The sequence below is a fragment of the Alligator mississippiensis genome, chromosome 3 (genome assembly GCF_030867095.1).
Source record: "Alligator mississippiensis isolate rAllMis1 chromosome 3, rAllMis1, whole genome shotgun sequence".
Taxonomy (NCBI): domain Eukaryota; kingdom Metazoa; phylum Chordata; order Crocodylia; family Alligatoridae; genus Alligator; species Alligator mississippiensis.
Window position 1 is genome coordinate 242,602,751 of NC_081826.1, and position 25,567 is coordinate 242,628,317.

Below are 25,567 nucleotides of genomic sequence, written 5' to 3' on the forward strand. Positions count from 1 at the left end.
CTCTGAAACAGATTCGGCCAAATCAAAACGGAACACCAAAATGAATCACTGTCCTCCAAAATGGCCAAATCCCAAACTGAAACAAAACATAGCCATTTCACCCAGCCCTAATGGTATCTGTGACTAGTAAAAGATGAAATAGACTAAACTCATAGGCGACACATTGGGGGAGCACAGGGGGACATGTCCGGCCCCCCCCTCCCTGAGGTTGGCCACTGCCGAAGCCGCTGCTGGCTTCTGTGGGCAGTCACTGTCCCCCCCCTCACTGCCGATGCAGCCACTGATGGCTGCGGGTAGGGTCCCTGCTTGCTGCTCACCACTGCCGACACCACTGTGGCCACTTGTGGGCAGTCCCAACTCAGCCTGCCCTTGCTGCCAACATCACCGCGGCCGCCTGCAGATGGTCCCCACTCACCACCGCCATGCCCCCGCCACTGACACAGCTGCTGCAGCCTGTGGGTGGTTGCCATGCCCTGCCCAGCCTCTGGAGGCATGTGTCATTCATGACTAAACTAGTTGTAACTGGGCCATGATATTTTCTTTAAAGAAGAAAGAGCTACTTGAAGAGGTGTAAATGATTGGATTGCGACTCCCTAATCAAGGACTGAATAAATCTACAGGAATGGGAAGAAAATCTCTATGAAAGGCCGGAAGTCAGAGAACTGTCTAACCAGGAACAATCTGAATAGAAAATAGATTATGAGTATGATAGGGCATCTTGAGGTTTAAGAATTTGTACAAAAGCACTATTACTGAGTTACTGCATGGAGGGTTAGATTCAATTTTCCTTTCTTTGTAGACAACAAAAAAGAAAGAGAAAGCCAAAATCAAAAATTTATAATAAGGCTTCAAACTTTTTTGGGAAGAACGTGGTTTAATTTCCCTAGGATAAGCCAGAAGAACCACTAAGAACTGTTTCCTATGACAGTTTTTTTCTACAGAGCAAGAAAAACAATATGATGTAGCATATGCCAATATAGACACCCTCAAGTAATGATAAGGATTCATTTCATTGCATGTCAGTGGCAGTGAGACAATCAAATCCACTCCTCCTCTTGTCCCTCAGAAAAATGCTGTGGGAACAGAACAATGAACTCTTTGAGTTCCTTTGTGCAGTGCTTCCTACCTTTCTTTGGTGACTTCAGATACTAGTCCAGGGAAACAGAAGAACTCAAGCATGCAGAAAGAATGTAACATTTACTTATATTATCTAAAGTAAAAAAATAGAAATTAAGGAAAATAAAAGAACAGAAAGATAAAAAGCTGTGTGTCTATGTAGACAACCAGTTTATTCCCTACAATAGTGGAATACTGGCCTAAGAAACTATTATTTCATGTGGAGACATGTCCTACCTACAGTTGCCAAAGGGTGAAATTTTCCCCTTAGATGTATATGATAATACCCAACATTATTCAGTACCAAGAACATGTGGGAACCCCCTTTGGCATTGATAGGAATCTATCCACACCTAGAGAGAGGACAAAATGAAACACAATATTGAAGTTCAGCTTGATGATTCCCAAACAGCTTCCACAATGGCAATATAATTACTGCTGGTCCAGATATTCATGCCAGTGGCCATCTGCATAAATATCTATGTGCATATAATAATTACACAAGTACCAGTATTTGCGACACTTTTTCTTTCTGAAAACAATCTCTTGCACTGGAACAAATCAGAGTTCACCAATACTAGTAAACTGGCAATACTAAAATTGTTGTACTTTATACAACAGACTATTTCCAGATAATTTTTTTGTTGTAGTTGTACATCTCTGCTCTTGAAGCATGATCATTAATCATGATATCATCTGCATGACATTTTAGTCCATTTCACAGACAGAACTACCTGGGGCCATCAGCCAGTTCTCTTAAAAAATAAACTGGTATCTGCATTTGCATTTTGATTATACATATAAAACATAGAATATATAACACTGGAAAAAAGGACCGACTGAAACTAGATCTTAAAAAAAAGCATATGTTTGTATGATAAGGTTCAGTAGTTCAACCACTTCTCAAATTCCAGTAAAATAAATATTTGAGAAGTGCTTTTCAAACTATGCTCCATGGAATCCTGGGGTTCCACAACAGATCACTAGGGGTTCTGGAAAGAGACTGGGGCAATAGAAGAACAGGTTGGGAGGAAGTGCACAACCATTGCTGGGCTGGGTCACCTGGCTCTGTATCAGTTCCACAGCAGCAGAAGTAATATGAAAGGGTTTTGTGACTTTAGGAAGTTTGCAAACCACTGTTTTATTTGTGTGTGTGCAGTACGTTTTACAGACAAGTGAAATGACATGCCCTTATCTAAATCTACTCTTAGGCTAAATATACTAATAGATATTAGCCTTGTAGAAACCATTGACACTGCCAGACTCACTAGATAGCATTGTTTTCTACTCAAAATTGAGTCTCCCCTTCAATCTCTCTCTCACTTATATTGCATATATTTTCAGTGGGAATGTGTTTACTTGAAGGACTATGACAATTAAATATTACCATAAGACAACTCTGAATATAAAATGCCTGACTGCCAGTAATTAGACTCTATATATGGAAAATTTATACATTTGCTATAATCTTTCAGGTATAGAATCTAATTATTGGAGGTTTGCCTTGAATTTGTTCCCCTCTACTGCTACAGCAGGGAAAATAAATTTGTGGGTTCAGGTGCCCCCTTGTTCTCTGCCCCTCAACTTCTTCCCCCTGCAGCCTCTTCCTCTTCATCACCTCACTGTTAGCATTTTACTTTTTTTGAAACTACTGTGAAAGATTGCAAAGAAGAATTTTTCCAACTATTTTAGCTGGCTTAATAAAAGCTATCAGATTTACCGAAAGATATCAGATTTCCCTTATCTGCCTATGTCCTTAGACCAACGTGGCTACAACCAAGACCCCTTTTACCTTTTTTGAAACTGCTGCAAATTTTAACACAGGTACTCCATAAGCATTCTTTTAAAGCAGCACTTTTATACCTACTTATATGCAATACAAACCATGTGTGTTATTAGTTCAAAACTCAAAATGCTTATAAATTACCATATTGTTCATTGGACTGGGCTCCAGCAAATTGAACAGCATTTCAAGCCACGGTGACCCCATAGCTCAGCACTGATCAGTACTTGAGTGTACTCCACATACCACTCCCACAAAAGAACCATGTGCTAATTAGCCCCCCCCCCCCCATGACTGGAACTGGATTGTCTTGTCATGAGCCCTGGGATGCTCCAAAAATTATATGCGGATAAATAACAGAGCAACCAGGTCCGGCTCCACATCATGGAGGGTGGGACCACATTAATCATATGCACCAGACTGAGAGAGGGGATTCGGGGTGAACTGTTTAGGGCCCCATGTGGTAATGTTTGCTAGACTTTTAAGGCTGGTGAAGAAGCAAGAATCATTAGAAATAGGAAAGAAGGCTCAGCTCAGCTGTGGGAGTGTGGGAGCATGCCTCCCACTGTCCTGAAGAGCACGGGACAGGGAACAAAGGGGGAAGCAGCAATGGACCCCGAGAGTAGGGCGGAAGGCCTGGGAAGGGCCGATAGAGCTGCCTACCTTGGGGCAAGAGTCCCGGCAGCATTGAGGGAGCAGCATTCAGAGCCCAAACAGCCCCAGACATGCTTTAAAAGCGTGTGCTGGGTGCAGGTGGGCAGGCATCTGGCTGCTTCTGGTATAACTGGAAGCCCCAAGCTGGCCCCAGACAAAAGCCACCAGCCAGCTGACTGGCACTGGGAGGGAAACCAGCACACTAAGGAGAGCAGGTAGGCAGGGAAGAGCCTACATGGTGGGGAGGACCAGCATCTGGAGGAAAGCAGGAAGCAGACAACTATAGAAAACATGCATGCTGGGGAGAGCCAGCAACAGAGAGAGAGCTGGTACACCAAGAAGGGACAGCATACTGAAATTAGCTGGCTTGAAGGAAAAGGTCAGCTATACATAAGAAGTCAGCCCCAGAGAGGGGGCAGAAGAAAAGCACTGTAAGTCCAGACAGTCACAGGAGTGTCTGGTAAGAGGGGCACCGGAGCAAGACCCCAGATGGAGGAGCACAAGGGAGGGATTCCAGGACACAGCGAGGGTGTTTTGCGTGAAAGAGCAACTAACCATGAGTTTGTCTATGTTACAGTTTGTTATAAATTTGTTATATTGATAGAGACTGGATTGATTGTTTATAATTTTGACACTGATTTTCTAGAAGGGGACTTTTGGATCATTTTGAAGATTTCCTCAGAAACAGTTGGTTGCTGAAAGGAAAGGGTATACAGGGAGGTAGGAGCCCCGGGAAGACAACCACTGGTCCCGCCTGAGCATGTTAGACTCATAGTGAGGATTTTGCTCACAATAAGTTAAAGCAAAGTTGTGGTGAGTGAGAACAAAAGGACAACACACAGGCGCAGACACCAAAAATCTTTATTGGTTGTTATCAAGGTCCCAAGCAGCCAGGAGAAATATTCTGGCACATATTGGGTGTGTGTAGATGAAAAGGGGGTCCTAAATTGAAGAAGTGGGTTTTTAAAAATATCGCTTCAATTTAGTGCCGATTAAACCCCCATGTCGTGCACACGTGCGACTTACCTGCCTCTCTGGTGGCAGGGAGGGGAGGGTGAGCTTCTGGCAGGCAGAGTAGTCCCTGGGCTGTGGGGGGGGGGTTGGTGCTTCTCTCCGCGACAGTGGCGCACACCCCTCCCAGGTGGCACGCACCCTCAGGCACCCGGCTTGGGTGGTCCTGGGGGGGTACCGCAGATGCGGAGGAAAGCACCAGTCCCCCATGCAGCTCAGGCAGACAGACAGGCTCTGGGGATGGTGGGGGAATAGATCAGGCTTGTCGCTTTTCTTGGGCGGACCCTGCCTTCCCAGGCTGCTGCCAGGCTGCCTGCAGAGCTTCCTGCAGAGCTGTGGAGTTGGACGGAGTCTGATGCTTCACTCCACGGCTATAGGGGCAGCAAACTAAAACTCCTGCGAGAGTCTGCAAATGTTTCTAAATGCATGGATCTTGGCTACAAAATTTATGGCAATGGGGGACTGCTATAGGGCTTTCAACCTTTTGGCTAGGGGCAAGTTAGACTAGAGTGCACCTGAACTCCAAGGCCTCTGGGCTTGGGGCTTGTACTCAGGATGTTTGGCATGGATTTGGGAATATCTGAAGCCCCAGAATGAAGAGTCCAGAGGGTAGGATACTTGCCAGTGGTGGCACTACACAGACTTGAAGGATTAAGCTCTGCTCAGTTGAAATTTGGAACTTAATTCGGAACTGATTTGGCCTTGGAAATGAAATTAAAAAAAAAATGTGGTAGGTTCCTAAATCAGTATGTTTGCCCAATATGGGCCATGTGTTTTACAGTCATGCTCAGTGTTGGCTGAATTTAATCATCTTCATAGATGGTTTCCATTACTGAGCACATGCTGTTTTTGGCAGCAATTTAATGAAGGCAATGTATTTAATGAGTTTTCCTTGTATGCGAATGTAAAACGAGGAGCATTTTTCCCCAAGCTGATTGGGGCTAATTGAAGAGGAAAAAATCTTGTCTTATGTTTGAATAAATCTGGTAGCTTCCCTTGAATATATCAGTGTACCAAAGTACTCACTACTTATACTGATAAAAGAATACCCTCATGAACACTTACTTTTATTTTTTCCTAATAATTTTTTCCAAAAATCTCACAATTTCCTCTTCACCCTGATTTAGAACTATTTTGCAACACAGCAGTTAATATCCTATTAATTTAATAATGTATTTCATTCATATTTTTATTCATGTCTATGCAATCAAATGTTGGTACTGTTAATATATTCTGACATTTATCTTTCTCACCCTGTTATTGTTATCATCTAAATATTCAGGACAGGACATTTCAGGACTGTCTCAGAAAATTCAGGAACATTTTTGTTTTCCAGTCATACCTGTGCACTGGGCAGGTTTAAATCCATTAGTTATATGCAAACAGGACTGAAAGTTAACTCTAATGAAGGTTGGCTGATACATTTTATGCATATGAGAATAACTAATTTAAGAATAAATGGTTAAGTCAAAATATAATTACAAAAATGGTACCATTTCACCATTTCAGCAGGTATCGTTGCTTCTGGAGCTTTTTAACCTTTATACTAAGACAAATATACCTTTGATATATAAAAAGAAGGATAACTGAACTAATGATATTTTTCTTTGTCTTAGAGTGAACTGTCTCAGTTTTATGAAGGCTGCAGGCATTGCTGCCTTATCCTGAAGGGGTAGGCAGGGAACAAGCTGCACACTATGTTAAGAACAGTATACTAAGCAGTTGAAAGCATGTGAAACATGTTATATTTGAGCACTGAGATCTTATCCAACTTAAATTACCATTAGGTAATTTGGTAAGTTACCACTGAAAAAAAATACATCTTTGAAGAAGTTTCCAGACCTCAGAGATTTCATATTTTACTTTGAGTATTTCTAAAAGGTAGATGCACTGCATCTAAAAGGTAAATATAACACACATAACATTTCTTTATCCAGTAGGTAATGTAGTCATCTAAGGTACAATTTTATTTTTATAGTATTATAGTTTTCTTTTAAGTATCTCAATCTATATTTTAAAAACAGAGATCAATGCTTACTGGAACTTTTATAAAACTTAATTCGGCCCTGTATAAATCAATACAACTCCACTAACAACTATGTAATGGTACCTGTTTACAAAAGTTATTTTTTTTTCCAGAGGCACTATAAAAAGACAATATAAAACACGTAAGTAATGCAGAAGGTTTTGGCAAGATACTAAAAGTCAGACATAACTTTAAGCCAGAAAGAGTCCCTTTGGCTTCAAAGGAAACCCTAACATGCTTGAATTTATGTATGAGCTTAAACATTTATCTGAATTGGGGTTTCTCAGCAAGTGTTTGTCCCTGGAGTGAATTTCACACTAAGTCAGAATTGCCTTCAATATTTTTTTTCGGCAGCATCCCACATCTCTTACCTGCGGCATTAGTTCTTCCTCTGAAAACATCATCATATGCTTTCCACTGAGGAGTTACCTGGTAGGCATGAATGAATACAACAAATACCACCACCAGGCACATGAGTGGTACCAAAGCAGCAGTGAAGAGGGCAGCGTAGACATTTGGAATAAAGCACCTAAAAGAAAAAAAAATATAAAAGCACCAGTTTTATAAACATTAAGAACAATATGAATGATTATACACAAGCAGTCAAATACAAACTGTCTCAAAGGGGGATATATTTTGCAATCTACAAATGCTTTAACTACATACCCAAAGTAATCTCACTTGAGCACATTGTTTTAAAAGGGTTTTAAGCATTTAACATAGCTAAACTAAAATAATACATTAGGAAATTAGTAATATGTCATTTTTTTTTTTTAGCATGACCAGACACCAGAGATAAATCAACCTCTACACTAGAACTAAGTACATTTTAACAAAACACTATACATTCTATGTTTATTTGACGTGATTGTTCCTAGTTACACAAGTTTAAAAGTACATTATGCAATTTTCCATACTTAGCCCTTAAAACCGCAAATGACATTTTGAAAAACATATTTTTACATAAAACAGCTAAATTTATAGGCAAGACAGCTATTTCCCATTTAGTTATTGGAAATTATATGTCACTTGTATTTTGAAGCCAAATGCTCTTCCACTTCCATTAATTTCTTTATTTTGCCTCTCTTCACCCTTTCCATATATTAAAATTATAACTTTTTAAATAGGATGTACAGGAGGCAAGTGGTTTTTGTGATATCTTTATTAGACAAACTGTGTAGCTGAGAGAGTTGTTGGACAAGCTTTCAAGTACAAAGTGCCCTTCTTCAGGTTTACATGAACATTCAAACAAAGTATCACTGAAAAAAATAGTATACTCAGGAATGTGATATAAAATATTGAGAAATGACAGGATATGAACCACCACATGGGAGAACAGGCTTTGCTAAACACTCCAAAAAGCCAGACTGGCCTTGAGAACCACTGACCTGCAATGAGCCTGATGCAAAGCTGTGCTGTCAAATGGAGAGCTCTGGGAGTGACTGTGCCTGCGGTGGGTATGGGATCATGACTACACCCACTCAGAAGAGGCAATGTGGATATCCTCTCCTTACCACTTGTTAAGTCATCCCTGCCATTTAAAGTCCAAAGGGAGCCTATGCTGATGTAATATACACACTGGAAAGGCTGAAAAAAAATATCATCTAAGCTTTCTCTGTGCTTGCTTAGGCTTGCTTCTGAATTGAACACAGCAAATCCTGCATGCCCGTGTCTCCATTCCAGGGAATTATTTCAAGGAACTACTGCTTCAGTTTCAAGCACTGATTTTACTACCTCTCCTTGTAGAACCTAGATCCTTGCTAGGACTCTCTTGGCCAAATATTTGTTCAACCAGATACATTGCTGGTTGCTGATGGAATTATTGCACGAAAATGATATAACAAGAGGCAGATGGTAACTTCTTATTGTACTAAACATATGTGTGTTAGTAAGGGTGTTTTATAGACATTTACCATAAAACCTGATCTGCTGAATCCTTTAATTTGATGTTCCTTATGCATCAAATTCATTTTCCTTCCCAAATTGTGTTTCTGTTTAGTCTAAACTGCAATACATGAAGGCAGACTGGTATAAAATAAACTCGCTTGAAGAGATTACATTGTCTTCAAAGATTATCTTGATACTGGTATACTGCCCCATGGGCATGTGTACACGAGACACTAGCTGTGTAGTAAATTAACAACACTGAGTAGCAGTGTGCCAGGCAAAAACTGTGCTAATACGCTAGTGCGCAGTAGTATTAGGCCACTGAGCAGTAAGCGTTACTAAAAACCCATGCACCAGCCCTACTGCACAGTTGTACGAGTTACTGCACATGGATTTAGTACTCAAGTTAATGTACAGTAACTATGGTGCATTAATGAACACGTGGATGTACCCATAAGTTCTAATATCCCTGTCTTTTTGTTTTGTTTTGTTTTGGTCTTTTTTTAACTTCACAACTGCAGTGAATTATATGGTTGTTGGCAAACAGCTGTCTAGAAGCTGAAAAAGGCATGTTTCTCTAGACTCTACTAATGAAAGCCACATAAAGAATGAAAATTCACAGAAGTGGATCATTCTCATCAATGTCCTTGGGTGTTAGATCAAGTAACATATTAGCAATTTACAAGGTGAGGAATACACAAAGCCGTTTTGAATTAGGTCTAAAAAGTTTAAAACTCATTTTTGAGTCTTTTTAAAGGGTGGGGTGGTGAAGGCCAGTGTTTCTTATATGTTTTATTCACACTCCATCCTTACATGTAGACAGATATTCATGCCTTGCATACTGAAAAATGTATGGGATAGGACTACAGAATAGTAAGGAAATAGGTATTCTGCTACATATCAGAAGCTCACATTTATTTTTTATTAGTGTACCATTTGTCACCTTCAACTGTGCGTGCTCCAGCTTTCTACCATTTGATGGCAATGGATGCAAAACCTCTCCAATCCCCAAGCAAACTATGGTGTGAAGAATAACAGCAAAGACTGCATGTATTCAGGAATCTATCCTTATCAGCACCCTAATTACCAGCATTATTTGTTTAAAGATTAAAATTAATCTCCTGCAGCACAATTTTCCACTTAACACTTTTTCACCTACCACATTTTTGTAAATGAAACCTTTAATTTATGTAAGGACAGAGCTACCTGCATGAGTAAGATGTTTTGTACTTCTACATCCTGCTAGTTACTACTACTGCTAATATAATCAAATGGGAGCAGAGTGGCCTATACTGAGTTGTTAAGGTTACTGTTAGGAAATGCCCAGCAGTTAAGTCATCAGATCAAGAGGAATAATAATTAAGATTCTGGTTTATTTGTTCATCTCCCCACCTGCCACCCCCCACCTTCCTTTTGTAATTAGGAATCTGAATTACTTCCAAAAAGTCATCTTAGGGCATGCCCACTTCTTTACATACTCTTTTGGCAACATCTTCTCAAGAAAAGGGAGTGCTGGCAAAGGTCTTCAGCTTCTTCAGGAAATTTTTATCTAGCTGCAATTTCATAGCTTTAACACTAGCTTTGCACTGCAGATTCAGAGAGCTACCTCTCTATTCCCAACACATTTCTCTGACCAAACCAGCATCTCAGCCCCCATCTATTTCTAATATTTTTTCAGAAATCTTGTTACTACCTTAAACTTACATTTTTTGCCATGTTAACTCCTCACTGTTTCTGCCAAGGAACTCCTCCTACTTTTACCTTTCTCTGTCACTTTTGATAATGTACCCATTATTATTCATTCCTATAATCCAGGGGTCATCCTTTGACTCATTCCTCTCTTTTATCTATCATAGCAGAACTACAGACAGATCCGAGCGCTTGCTGTAAGAATGTTTCCAAAACCCAGCCTCTTCTTCCTTCTACAGTACATGTACAGGTGTTTATAAGCCGGTTTTGTCTGGTCTCCCCAATGGTAACATTTTCCAGACTAGTATTACCTCGCTCTTTGCCAGCCTCACCCTCCTCTGTTATTTCATGCTAAAGCCACTTACTTTACTCACTTTCAAGGTTCTGCATGTGTTTTCCACAAAAATCTCTACATTTCCCTTCTTACTATAAACCCATCACAGACCTGCTCCAGATCCCCTGTGAAGAGGCATTTCAGCTGTGATACCGAGGGATAATTTTGAAAATATTTTCTCAAATACAAAACCTCTTAAAGACACATTTCCTCACAAGTATATAATGATTTAATTTCCATTTGAGGTCAGAGAAAACAAAAATCTAGGCGTATCCATAATTATAAGTATGAAAGACATGCTTTTAATTCTACCACTAGAAATCATTAAAAAAAAAAGATCTTGAAAGATTTGGTTCAAAACTAGAAATAGCCTTAATAAATGTAAATGTTTTATCTACCATGATCAATTCTTGTTACAGAAAGACCATTCTATCTTAATGTATTTTTAAAAACTGCTTTAAAAAGACTAATAATACAGAATGGATTGGGGCATTACAGGTCAATAGACGTAATTGTCCTCTTTTGGAAAAAGAGGACAACCAGGTAAGTTGTCTACATTTAAATTAATTCACTAATTAAAATAACTTCACCTAGTGGCCAGCTGGGACTAGGACTCTTCTATCTACACCTATTCTTATAATTGACACCTAACAAGGTTAGGACTCTTTCAAGGGACAAGCATACTTATAGACTCCTTTTCTTTGATTTCCTATGGTCTAATGGAATGAGCCTGGGTTCATGAAAGCTTATGCTGTCTTGTATCTTATTTAGCTAATCTATGAGGTGCATATCTACCCTGCCTTTCTTCTTCCCCCTTAATACATACTTATGTTCTTTCTTGAATCTGAATAGGACCATGCCCTCCTCCCACCCCACATCTTTTTTTCTAGACATTAAAAAAAAGCAAAAGCAAGAAAACAACTGACATAAGGAGTGCATTGCACATTACATTTAGTTGTTAGTACAACTACATAATTTGTTTTAAAAGGGTAGGGGGAGACCTTAGGCATTTTAATACAATAATCCTAGGAAGTATTTCATATTAGCAATGATTTTAGCAGGGATTCCCTTCTAACAAAAAAAGACTTAAAAAAAACATATTTGGCAAAAAAAGTTTTATTCTCTCTCTTGTCTTAAGTTCCAAGAAGAGTTTTCCAACTGTGGAAAGCCGGGGGTCATGAAACATCGCAAATCTTCTGGATTATCAAATTATTAGAATCCTCCTTGGTACAAAGGAGAATCAGTAGGGGGCCACTCTTTTGGCTGCTGCAGCTGTTTTAAGAACTCTTCTGAGATATCTGAGAACATATCTGAGAAGCTGTTCTACTGTTATTGTGAATTTGGCACAGTAACGATGAATTCATGAAAGATAAAAGAGGAAAATGTAATGCAGTATAGTAGCAAGAGGACACTGCACAACAACTACATACCCAAAAAAGAGGCCCCTCAGTTTTGGAATTCCACAAGGATTAATTGCGTCTCCAGTTCCTTTCATCCTCTTGGGGAATTGGTCAGATTGTAATATGCAGGTAATACACAACCTACCTATGTGACTGACTACTGTTATGATTGGCTGTTGCTACCTATTGCTTCACTATGAAGGCCTATTTCTTGAACAAGTTCAGGTCATAGAGAAAGAAGAGCTGGCTGAAGCTGTACTCAAGCAACACGGAGATAAAGCTGGGGAACAGAAGAAAGCATTTAAAGGAATCTATGGGTAATGGGTTGTCTCCTTTGATGGATGCTATATATATCCAAAACTGGTCAATCTTTAATTTCTCACTGATGCTAGGCTTTCATCTACTTCTACATTCATGAGGAAAATAGCAGTTTCTGTCATCACCAGTTGGTTACCTTCAGTTTCACACCTTCGTCATCCTTTGGTTGGGCTACGGCAATTTGCTATACCTAGGCAAGAAGCCTGCAGTGCTTAGGAAATCCATAATACAAGGTGCTGCAGCATGTCTCCAAGACTACCACAAGTGCACAAAACCTGTCTTATGATTTCTATGCAAGCTTCCTGTAGAATATTTTTAAAAAGAAGCTTAATGTCTCAGAGGGTATATTCAGAGGGATGCACGCAGGATGAAGACCAAGGTACAGGATAAAGACCATGGTCAATACCTACACTACAAGTAAAAGGTGCATTTCTTGGCAGTACATTTGCAAAAGTACAAACTTTAAACCTAGCCAGACAAAACACAGAGCTGCACATGCTTCTTCCCTGGGGTGAGCAAGAGGGGAGGGAGTGGGGAAGAAAGGAGGAGGGGCAATGAAAGAACAAACAGGGGACAGATGTTAATCAATCACAGTCCTAATGCCCTGTTGGATAGTGGTGATGACTGCAGTTTAAGAATTTACATAAAACAGAATACAATTATCTGAGCTCCACCCAATGCTACTTCAGTTTTAAACTGGTAGTTGAGGGTACAGGACTACCCAGATGCATATTGCTTTGGCTTTGTACCTGAGTGCCATAAACCAAAAAATAAATAAATAAAAAGGCAGATTAAAATATCTGCAGGATTTCAAAAGAAGCAGAAATGCTTTTGACAGCTGAGGGAGGAAACAAAATTAAACAATGAAAAGGCTTCCACATGGATTATTGCACTAGAAACCCTCACTATGGAAATCTGGCCACAGAAGCTGCATATGATCTTAATTTAGAGGAGGAAGTCGGTGTCTCTGACGAAGACTATGGAAGTGTTATTAGGGAGATTATGTCTTCTCAGAAATATTAAAAGAAGAGTTTAATGTTAAAAGTTCAGTTGATTAAAAAAAAACAAACCAGAAACCTGCATGCTTTCAGAAGAGTTTTGAATCTTCAGATCATCACAGCATCAGGGGCTGATAACAAACACTATCATCCAAGATGAGTTCAAATAACAAAGATGCTATTTTAATTTGCCATTTATGCAGCTGCTACATACTTTTTGTTGCAAATAACATTTGGCAGTTCTACTAATTTCTTCAGCAAGGGAATATTTGCTAAAAAGTTATTAACCTTCTCTGCACCAAGATAGAACACTGAGGGTACATATAAACATTCAGGGAGGTAGGGGGAGATTATATCACGTAAAAAATGGTCACCTAATCTATTTTAGTTCACCCAGGTGAGGATTTTACACTTAGATCCCTAATTAGGTTGAGCTCATAGGTGATGTGTAGGGGGGGCATGTGCACCACTGGAGACTTCTGCGGGCAGTTGCCACCCCCACCTCGCTGCTGATGCCACCACTGGCAGCTGCAGGCAGTCCTCACTCACCACTTGCCGCTGCTGACAGCATGGATGGCAGCTGCAGAAGGTCCCTGCACACTGCCTGCCACCCTCCCCCCCAGCTGCTCACACTGCCGCAGCTGCCTGTGGGTGGTCCCTGATCACTGCCGCCATGCCCCCGCCACCGACACTGCCTGTGGGTGGTCGTCATACTCCCCCAGACTCAGGAGGCATGCTTCATTCATGGTTGAACTAAATGCAAGCTGTACAGAAATCTCAGGAAGACTAATTTGATCAATAATGGCTGACCTGATCTAAGTTAAACCTACTTGTGAGGTAGTCTAACCAAGATCAGGTTGGCCATTTGTAGACCCATCTAACTGTCCTGAACTTCTGTAAAGTTCCCAGTGCAACCCCAGGGCTGGGAAAGGCCAGCTGCTGGCCTCAGGCCCAGGCCTGCACTTTTCCTATCCTGTCCCCAGCAGCGGGCTATTTTTAGTCCATCAAGCACTATCCCCCACTCCCCGACAGACACCGCCTCCTGCAGACCATTTAGTTCCGCTCAAGCCTGTTAAAGCCCCCATCCTGCAATCCACTTCTGGTGCAAGTTTTACTGGCATTCACCAGTGCCAGGAGCTGATCAAATTAAGTTGGGGTGGGAGGAGGGGCAGGTGGGATAGAGGAAGGGGCAGGTTCACCAGGGAGTTGTTTGTCTAGGAGTGGGGAGGGGGTGAGGGTAAAAATAGCCCCTGGTCTAGGGGGTGGGGGAGAGAACCCCTCCACCACCCCTAGTGGACCCCATGAGCCTCCCAGACCCCACCAATCTCCCTAGGGACCCTGCTTGCCTCTTCAATACCTCCTGGGCACTTGCCCCCCTTATCCCCCAATCCCCCCCTGCAGACCCTGTCTGCTCCCTGGATCCACCCCCACAACTGAACCCTGCTTGGCACCCCATCTTCCCAAACCTCTCCCTGATAGCCCCCCCCCCATCCTGACTTACCTTAGATCAAGACAAATTCCCCCTAACTTCCCTGACTGTTTGTATGCACCCTTAGGGGTTAATTCTATGAATACACAGGCATATACAAAATGGATATTCAGAAGCTTGCTGCAATCTTCCTCCTCAGCAAAAACGAAAGTTGCAGGGAATGGAAGTGCCAAGTCTAGCATACAACTACCTGTTGTTCAGGAATCCATGAAGAATATGAACATTCAAACCCTAATGCACACCTTTTATTCAGTCTTTATTCAGCAATCTCTCATATGCTTCGGTGAGAGTTTACTGAGAAAGAGTGAATAAATTCTTCAAGATTCAGCCTTACTTTATTACATTTTAGTATGCAACCTTGTCTGCTTACATAGTGGTTGTGCTTCTTGGTCCTGTTATGTAATAGCTCTAGGATATTAGCATTGACTAAATGAGCTTGCAGGTTACTTTAGGCTAGCGTCATGTTGAGCTTGTTCAGGAATGGAGGTTTGACATTTAGCTAAATCAAATAGATCCAGAGTGGGTTCTTCAGTGTTGGCTGAATTACCATATCTTTGGAATAGGGAGGAAAATTCCACCTCTGAGTGATGAGTTGGATGACACCCTGGCATGGGAAGTTTGTACATTCAATTCACAAGTCTTGGGCCAAGACACCATCTCCAAAAAAACTACTTGTCTATCCACAGCAGTATGTCAGGATCAAATAAGTCCATAAAAACTGATTCATCTCTGTTTCATAAGAATCAACCCTCAATTTTCAAAAGAAGTAAACACCAAAAACCATCATTTCCCTAACCAAACTTCTAAAACAAAGGGACCATTTTACGGCTAAATCAGTCCTACCTATTAGAATTCTTAGCCTGGTCTTACTTCCTTTACTGGAACAAACATATCAGAAAAGGCAATATAATGAGATTTGTAATGCAATGGGAACTTCCTTGAGTACAAGTTTGGGATCAGGAACATGGCATGTGTCAAAATATTAGGAAATACTTTCTCAGAGGTTGTGAAACAAGCAAGCTATTGCTGTTTGAGTCAACATTCTATCTCAAGAACTCGTTTTTTCAACAGGATGTTCCTGTCATTTTTCAGCCCTCAAATTTTAACAAGAACTTCACTGCAGTAAATGCAAATCCAACATAAAACTTTCTGTTTTGGGGGCTGCAAGTAGTTGTGTGCAAAATATTAAACTAGAAATTGCTGTTATTTTTATTTTACACAGGGCAACACCAACATTCACATTTAGAACTTTTTTCCCATTCTAGAGAACAAATTAAAATGAAGGTCATTTGATTTTCATGTAATTCATCTCCGTAATTCATCTCCATGGTATCAGGTGCAGCAAATACATGTAGCAATGACATATATTCTTCCTCTGTCCTTCATTCTCATGTATTTTTTTTCTGAAGGTATGCATATGGCAAAAAATATGATGTCTTTCTTCCTAATATACCAAGATATTGTTAACACACTTTGCACCAATGAGAAAGTGTAGAATGTGACTTGATATATTTAAAGGAAAAAATGAATATACAAAGATATTTGACACAAGCAAATTGTTTGGTTTTTTTTAAATCTTTTTCACACTTCTATCCCCCAAGCACTATTATCATTTCATGTTTACTCTTTTCCCTCCAAAGATGTTTTAAAACAAATGTAATTTAAATCCAATAATTTAGTTCCAATATCATCTTTGATATTTAAAGTTTTGTAGGTAAAATACTTTGCTAAACTGAGCCTTTGTTTTAAAAAAGAGGTCTAGTGACATGAGCCTACCTGTGAGACTCAGGAATTTAAGGACATCTACCTCATAGAGATAATTCTCAGTATTGAAGTGCAAGACAGTTTCCTTCACTCCATTTCCTTATCTTCCGAAGTGGCAGTAACAATACTTTCCAGTTTTAAAAGGGTGTTGTCAGGAATAGCTATTATCTTTCCAACAATCTGAAGAAAAATACTATCAGTGTGTAAAAGCCATTATCAGGGCTGTCCCTAAGGGGAGTGCGAATTGGGGCAACTGCCCCAGGCCCTGCACTTTGGGAGGCTCCATGGAGCTAGGTGGAGCAACCACGGTGACTCCGTGCCCCCACCTTTGTGTCCAGCCACTCGCTACTCCCCTCCCCACCGCCCCAGTGGCTGCTGCAGATGGCAGCAGCAGATTCTTTGGGTTTGGGATGCATGGGATTGGAGCAGGGGTGGGGCCCTGCATGGGCTGATTTGCCCCGGGCCCCACACCCTGCTCGGGTCAGCTCTGGCCATTATTATCTAAAATTGTATTAAATGTTATTTGTATCATTCACAAAGTTTAGGTTCAAACATGGGTTGTATTCCAAGAGGGTGTCCTGCACCCAGCAAATGTGTGTGTGTGTGCACATGCACACACATATAGATGCATAAGTGCACAAATGATGAAAAGAAGGGGCAACAGATAACAAGAATGGCAAGCATGAACAATGATAGGATTTTATCTTTGTATAAAGCATTAGTGAGATACTGGAATATTGCATCTAATTTTGATATCCACATTTTTAAAAGAATGTAGAGAAATGGAGACAGTGCACAGAAGAGCCACAAAAATGATGTGGGGGTCAGAGAAGTGGCATATTCATGACTAGGTAATCCCACCAACTACCATGTAAATTGTAAGTAGCTGCTTCAATGCACTAAAACATTAGTGCCTCTCAGAGAAACACCTGCAAGATTTTTTTTTAAAATTGAGCAAGATGAAATATCCCCCCACCCCTCCAATGTCATACTGGGACATTATTGAACCATTTCATACTGAGCCACTTGAGGTCAAGCCTGCCTGCCTGCCTAGCCCTCAAAAAATAAAATCAGCCTGGGGAGAAATTCCCACATGAGAAATCTGAGCACAAACAGCTGAAGTTTGGTGAAGGTAAAAGGAAGAAGTTACCCTATAAGCGAAAATGTTGGACAATCTTAACTACAGTCATTGCTGCTTCCTCCTCTTACATGTTAGACGATCTTTCCTATTGGAATTCCTGAGGTAGACAATAATGTAGTCATTGTTTGCCCTGTTACTGAATTCTCTTTAGGACAATTCCACATTTCATATCCAGTCAGCATAAATCAAACTCAGAAATGAAAAAACAGGCCAGTTCAGTACTTTGCATTTCTTTACAAGCTAGTTTTTATTTTCATAGGCTAAGTGCAGATGGTCAAAAATCCTGAGGCTAAATTGATTCAGTCTTTGCAGGTTAGTCTAAACTGCAAAGATTGAACCAAGAAGCAAATGAACAGACATTCACTTGTGATTCAGGAAATGTAGCCACATGCCTGCAGTGGGTCAAGCCAGAAACCAGGTGGCTAAGAACATGGCTCTCTAGCACATTGCCAGCATGGGTTGTGTGTTTGCTTCCTCTTCCTGCTGCCCCTGAGGTCTCTAGGATTTGTAGGCCACAATCACAGCAGTAGGACTGTGCAGGGTTGATCGTCACTTCCTCTTCCTGGTTCCAGGTACCTCTGGGATTTGTAGTTCAGAGCTGCAGTCAGCCATTAAGTAAGCCAGCAGGGCAGGGCAGGGCAGGGAAGCTATGTACTCAAGGGAAGGTGAGTTTAACCCCACTCCCTGACCCCAAGCCCCAGCTGAGATTTGCCTGGGGGGATGGGGCAGTGATCCAGCCCTCAGTGTTCCACCTAGGAAGCAGAGGGGTGGGGCCAGTCATGCTGTCTGAAGCAGACAGCACAGCCCAGCCCAGCCCAGGGGTGAAAAGTATGCTGGGGGACTCTAATTTAACATGAACCAGGAAGGGGTCTGGGGCAGAAATTTCATAAACTGATTTGACCTAAGTCAATTAAGTCTGATACTACATTCTACCAGGTTTTTATCTTAAACCAGTTTCAGCCATTTGAAACTGGTTTATGTGCACCAAACTTCTGTTCTGTTACATGTTTAAACCAGTTTCTGATCACTTAAACTAGTTTATGTACAACTTCTGTGCTTAGCCATACTCTGGCTTTGAAAATGCTTGAGAAAATATATAATTTTATTGCAGGTGAAATATGAATTTTGAGAACTGAAGCACTAGAGGGGATGTCTGGAAATAGGAAAGAAACTGAAGTTCTGTAGGGAATGCTGATACACTTTTTTCCTTAATTTTTACATTTGTAATGTGTGGAAAATTGCATATCAGTGCACATGCATAGAAAGATAGTGCACGTGCACAGAAGATACACTTGGTACTTATTTTATTTACATCCACTTCATGCTAGACAGGCTTATTGCCAGCCTATGCCTTTGAGCATAAGCAAACTTATTCCTATTCTAGTTCAACAAAAATATCTCACAATCTAAGCTGCATAATAAAATTTCTTAGAAAAACAAGCTCTCAAACATACAGGGAAAAAACATGTTTACAGCTGCAGACTAAACTGCAATGTTTACCTTAATTTCTAATTCTACAAAATAATATTTACCACAAGCTTTAGTTTTAATGCAAAATGTGTCCTGCATAAGTGTTATAGGTTAGGAAATCTTTATGAAAAATCTGAAAATCATGGGAAGATGAGATAAAATCATCAGCAGTGAGGACTAAGAGACTATTTTTTTATTCCAAGTGGCAAAAAAACTCCAAAAAACAGAAAGAAGGCTCTGACATGAACACATTCTAGTATTTAATTTATTTGAGGAGCTCAGAAAAAGCTGCAACTTTAGGGTGAACTCTGGGTAATAATGGCATGGAAAGGTCACAGTAAGACCCAGGTCCCGGTTCAAAGCTCTTTATAAACACTAAATATTTACAGACAACAAAAAAAGAAACGGAGTCAAAATGAGACAAGAATACCAGCACCCGGAGTTTAAGATCATATTTACCTGAATCCAAGAAAATTTGAGATGACTCCCCCATTTAATATGACTCCTCCAATAATTAGATTTTTGGCATAGAAAATCACAAGTTCGTTAAAATTTTCCATGTTGATAATCTAATTATTGGAGGATTGTCTTATATTGCACCTCCCCAGGCACGAGGGAAAGCAGAGGCAGAAAACAAGCAGGGGGAAAGCAAAGGTGGGGAGCTAGGTGGGTGAGATGGTGGGGAAAGCAGGGACAGAGGGGTAGGGAGGGAAGCAGGAGGGTAGGGGCAAGTGCGGGGAAAGCAGAGATGGTGCAGATGGCAGGGAAAGCAAAGGAGAGAAGCAGGCAGTGGGGAAAGCATGAGTAGGAGGCAGGTGGGAGGAAAGCAGTGGCAGGCAGCCTAAGCCACCCCGCCATGCCTACCCAGTGCCTGCAACCCACCACTTGCTTCCTCATCTGCTCCTCATCAACTGTTTTCCCCCTGCTCCAAGTGCAGGGGAAGCCCCAAGGCACTCTTGCCTCATTTAGGGTTACCATATTTCCAATTTCAAAAAGAGGACACCTGGGAGGGGAGGGAAGAGGTATATGATTGTGTGGGGGGAGGGCAGTGATATGCCCCCTGCCCCCCCAGCCCTGCTGGTGCCCCTCACTCCTGGCCTGCAGCCCCTTTCCCAAGTCCCAGCAATGCTGGCTAGTGCTCCTCACTCCCGACCCATAGCCCCTTTCCCCCAGAGCCCTGCTGGTGCTCCTACTCCTGACCTGCAGCTCCCTACTCCCCGCTGGTGCCCCTCACTCCACACAGCCCCTCAGCCCTGCACTCCCAACCTGCAGCCCCCTGCCCCCTCTCAGCCCTACCAGTGCCCCTCAGTCCTGGCCCGAAGCCCCCTGCCTTCCAGCACTGCTGGTGTCCTGCACTTCTGACCCACAGCCCCTGCTCCCTCCCAGCCCTGTTATCCAAACAGCTTGCTCGCACATGTGCGCACGCGCGCACACACACACACACCTTCCAGCAGCTGCCAGGGCCCACATGGAGAGCACATGATCTCCCAACAGCCAATCAGCTTTCCATTGCCCCCAGCCATGAGCAAAAGCAGAGGCAAAGCAAAAACCTGGACATTTGCATGCATTTTAAAAAACCCGCCCAGACGGAGGACAAGAGGCCAAAAAGAGGAAATGTCCGGGAAAACCTGGACGTATGGTAACGCTACTCATGCTTCAGGAAACAGCTGTGCTGGGAACCTGGCTTGGCAGTACACAGGTTCTTCCCTGCCTGCCCGGCTCCTCTCCTACTCCCTTCTCCCTCCCATCTCACTTGCTAGCCAGGAGCAGGCTGGGAGGAGGAATCTGCATGCTGCTGAGCTGGGCTCCCTGCATAGCTGTTCCCTACAGCATGAGGCAGAGGTGGCTCTGGAGCTCCCCTGTACCTGCAACAGCTGAGAGTCAAATTGCTCCAAATGGGAGCTGTAGGGAGATTGAAGTCTGGTTCGAGTCTGCAGCAGCAGCAGTGAACAGATTCTTTCTTCCCCATCTGGCTCCCTGCCAGTGAGGGAAAAGAAGGGAAAGGGAGCCAAGCTGAAAGCAGGAATCTGCATGCTGCTGATGCTATCTCTGGCTCAGCTGGGTTCCCTGTATAGACACTTTCCACAGCTCACAGCTGTAGTAGTCTGATACTAAATTCTAAGACAAGGCTTTGTTTTTTCCCCATGATGAATGGGGAAAGAACCCATCATCTTGGAATCAAGTAAATAGTCTATCACTTGATAGTCTTGGGCATGATTTGAGATATTTGAGTATGCAACTATGTATTAAGGCCAAGATTTTCAAAAAGCAATTAGTTGGTGCTTCAATTTTTGGAAGCCTAAAATAAGATACCTCAAAGAAATGCCATTTTCAGATGATAAGAGCACAGCACTTTCTGAAAAATAAGACCCCTTTATTTCAAATTAGGCCAAAAATCTGAGATACCAGTCACTTACAAAACCAGTTTTAAGCAATGAGAACAGATACCCCCTTAATGAAGATCTGGTAATGACTAAGATAATCTCTTTGCTGCCTTTCTTCACTACTCCCAATATACATTTTAGTGGAACAAAATACAAACTAGTTGACTTCTATAAGGGATGCCACCTAAAGTATATTGAAATACTTTCATTAACTACATATGACTTTATGGCCAGTTACAGAGATCACTAAGTGATCAGAAACCAATCTATTATACCTGTAACAGAACAGAAGTTCAGCACACAGACTGGTTAATAGATGGAAGGACCCAGTCTAATATTTGTCTCCTCCCTCCACCCCCCAGGGTCCATGCATGTTCTGTTCACTACTGATCTAAACTACTCCACTTACAGAAACTCACCTAACTTAGATCGATTCTACCTCAAGCTTTTTGACTTTCTGTACCTAGCCTATGATAGTCATATCCTGGTTGTTAAAATGGTGGAAAAAAAACCCTATACATAAAGAGCTGAACACCAAGCTGATCATTTGAGAAGTTTATATCTGTCATAGTTTTCAAACCAATGAAAATGAGTGTGCCTTTGCTGTTTCAGAGATTGTGTGGTCACTATTTGAGCAGGTCTGTCTAAAACAGGAAACATCAGCCACTGAAATACAACTGTCATAAAAGCATTATGTGAATATAGTCTGGATGAGATGAAAAATCTTTTTCCCTTTACTTCAAGTATAGGTGACTTTCCTACAAAAATAAGTTAATTTAATACTATGTATATATTTACTTTACTGAATATCATAAACTTTCTCAAAAGAAACTTTACATTTCCTTTAGACGTGTATGATTCAATAAAAAACTAACATCTGGATTTTACAGCATTATACCCACCCATGGATGCCTCTTTAGGAAAAGAAAAAAATGTGCCAGAGAAGCTTTATTGAATCAAACATGCACTTTGCATTTCAAACAGCTCATCTTTCTCAATGACCCTCAGACCTACTCTAAGATTTAAAGCTAAGGAGCACAAAAGTCAGATGTACTGGATAAATTGGTGAAAGCTTAAAATTGCGAAGTAAATATCATAGCAGACCTGCAGGAAATACACACAATGCACTCTTTCATGATTAAAAAGCTTTAGAAATATTCATCTAAGCTCTTTATGTGATGGACATACTAAGCCAAACCCTTCATTCCAGCCAAGCTGCTCTTGCTACAGGTCTGATTAGGAGAGGGCAGAAGTGGCTCTAAACTCTTATTTAATTTAGAGATCACATTGTCACCAGCAGGGCAGCTTCAGGACGCTCAGTTACATTTGTATCAGATCAGTGTAATGGCTGTTAAGTCAGGCCAAACTTCAGCAAAGTCAATGGCCTTATAGAGGTGTAAAACTACCATAAAATTAGACTCAGGCCAGAGCATCTTGGTTAGGATCATCAAAGGGAGTTAGGCTCCTAATTTCAATGCAGCCTGCCCAGCTCTCTTCAGTATTTTAGAAAATGTCTGCCTGCCTTTTGTAGAAAAGAACCTACTAGCAAACTGAATAAGAAGCACAGATAAGCCATAATTTGCACTCAAAATTTTTCCAGTAAAGTTAACTACTTTTATTATTATAAGATAGCTTAATTTTATGCATTGTAACTGGAAGGATACTTAGAAATGTGTTCCATACAACATTTGGAAACATACCTCTCAATAGTTTTAGATTTGCACATGTATGTGTACAGATGTGCACATACTTTAACTGTGAGTAAGATTAGTCATTTCATTCAGTGTCCTTGTTTCACAAATCACTACCAAAACCTGAAGTCAACACTGGATGAAGTCCTAAATAAATGGGTTGAAATTGGACTTTACCTGAAATCAATGGGACTGTTCCCACTAATTTTAACAGGCCCCGCATTTGACACCTAAATGTCAATGCTAAGAAGGAAACTCCTTTGAAGTTATATAGTATAAAATATATATTTGTTGCTCACCTAGATTTTTTACTCAAAGAATAATCTATCATGCATACAGCATCCATGTAATAAGTAAAACCGATTAGTATTTACAGTGGCAGGTTGCAATAATTCCAACTCCTATATTTCTCTACCTCTAAATGCAGAAATTATCTATCTACAGCTGTCTAAATGATGACAGTCATTGTAGCTTTCATAGAATGAAACCAGGGAATTATATTTAACAAAAACATGCAATGAAGTGAATGAAATTTCAGATGAAATAAATTAATAAAAAGAATTAAGAGCCGTAAACTTTTAAAAATATCTTTGAACTTCAAACAAAAGCAAAAGTTTGTTAAACCTTTGGCACAGTCAGAGTTTGTGTCAAGTACAAATATTCTTGCTGCTAGTGTGAAATGCAGTTCATCTTCCTTATTTTAGTGATTTTTTAAACCTCTCTCTCTTAGAACATACCCTAAAGAATTCAGCAGCAGAATTTTTAGCTTCCTACAAGTCAGTTAGGAGCTTAAAAATATACAGGGTTTTGCTTTTTCTTTTTCTCCTGCTTGGTTGGTTGGCGTATTTTTTGTAAATAGACTGCACTGCTTTCGGTATACATAGGAGAGAGCATGGAACGGAAACCCACAACGTATTACAATGAAGGAAGTACCAGTTTGTTCAGTTGCAAATAGTCTGAATCTACATTCAAAAGACAGATAGTTTGAACCTTAGTGCCTCTTATCGAAAGAGCTGCATCTGGCTTTCCCAGATGGTGAACAGGAAATTACAGATACACAATGAACTATATGTAAAGCAGCAGAACAACGCTTTTCTATTGGCTTCTTAAGCCTCACACTGTTGCTGAGCAAACATTAATACAAATGCTTGAGGTTATTATTGGCTCAAATGATAGCGTGCTTGTTCTCTAAAGGGAAAAACAAGACAGACAGACAACTAAGGTAGTTTACTTTTCAGGTTCAACATCAGGAACTGTGGCAGTCCCTTTTGGTCCTCTGCACTACAAAGAAAACACTAATGAAAGTCAATTTCTTGTCTCACTTGCATTTTCATAAGTATTTTATATTCAAAATGACAATCTGCCATTTGTTATAAATCAAATATTACTAATGTGCACTCTGTACAGCAGCAGTTTATGAAAATATTTTTCAAGGCTTTGTCTTATTAGCCAGTACTGGTATTCTGTAGAAATTATCATTCTACTTTCCTAATTATTCCAGTTTAACAAAATACGATGGCCCAAACCATCAGTTTTCTAAGGGTAGGTGTAGCACTAAGTCCAGAGGAAGAGTTGGACTGAGACGCTATTCATTTCTGCCTAAAAGCGCTTCCCTTGGTGCTCTGACTTCTGCTTACTAGCTTCATATACTTCTGGACCTGTTTGGGAAAGCCATGGTTCTCTGCAGTCAGCCTCACGCAGTACGTGATGAACAAGGATGTCCATATATATGCTCACAGTTCTGATTTTCCACCAAACATGAGTTGTGCCACAGGTTATTCTATGTGAGGACAACATTCTGACACATAAAACAACAGCAATGAGGATATAAATTGAGATGTGCATTTTTATGCCAAAATAACCCCGCCTAAAAGGATCGAATTTACTCTAGTTACAAAATGAAGGAAAAAAATACAAGAAACTGAAACCTTCACGCACTGGCTATTAAAATCACCTTATAAGTACACCAAACTTGCTCTTTTCTTTTAGGAAGGAAGAACTATGTACAAAGACGTAACTCAAATTTTGTGAAGATCTGGGACTTTCCCCACATCTGAGTTTTACTTACTACCAAACTCTTGCTTTTGTTTTCATTTAACCACTTGTCCCCAATGGCAAGTTCAGCCAATACTAGTACAGTACAACTAGGGGATTTTCTCTGGAATGTGCACTGCTCAAGAGTGCCAGAAACAATCAAAGTAAACAGATCTCAGATGAATCACAGAAGCTGCCTGCAAGTCTCCAGTCTAAAGCAGCTATGAAACATGTAACCCACCATACTCAATGACACAGCATTTATGTAATCAAATACTACTTCCCAGAATACAGCTTACACAGTATTGCTTCATTTGGTTCATCACCATATATTTCATATGGCTAGAATAACCCTCTTCTAATGAGAATGATGAAAAT

The 25,567-nt window shown here is 40.8% G+C and overlaps 1 protein-coding gene across 1 annotated transcript in view; it reads right to left on the bottom strand.

Moving 5' to 3' along the window:
* ADGRV1 (adhesion G protein-coupled receptor V1) overlaps positions 1–25,567 on the bottom strand; it is a 487,191-nt gene that overhangs the window by 92,627 nt on the left and 368,997 nt on the right. The window contains exon 86 of the mRNA XM_019483282.1: positions 6,962–7,119. Within this exon, the coding sequence (XP_019338827.1) occupies positions 6,962–7,119 (158 nt within the window). The remainder of the gene's footprint in view (positions 1–6,961; positions 7,120–25,567) is intronic.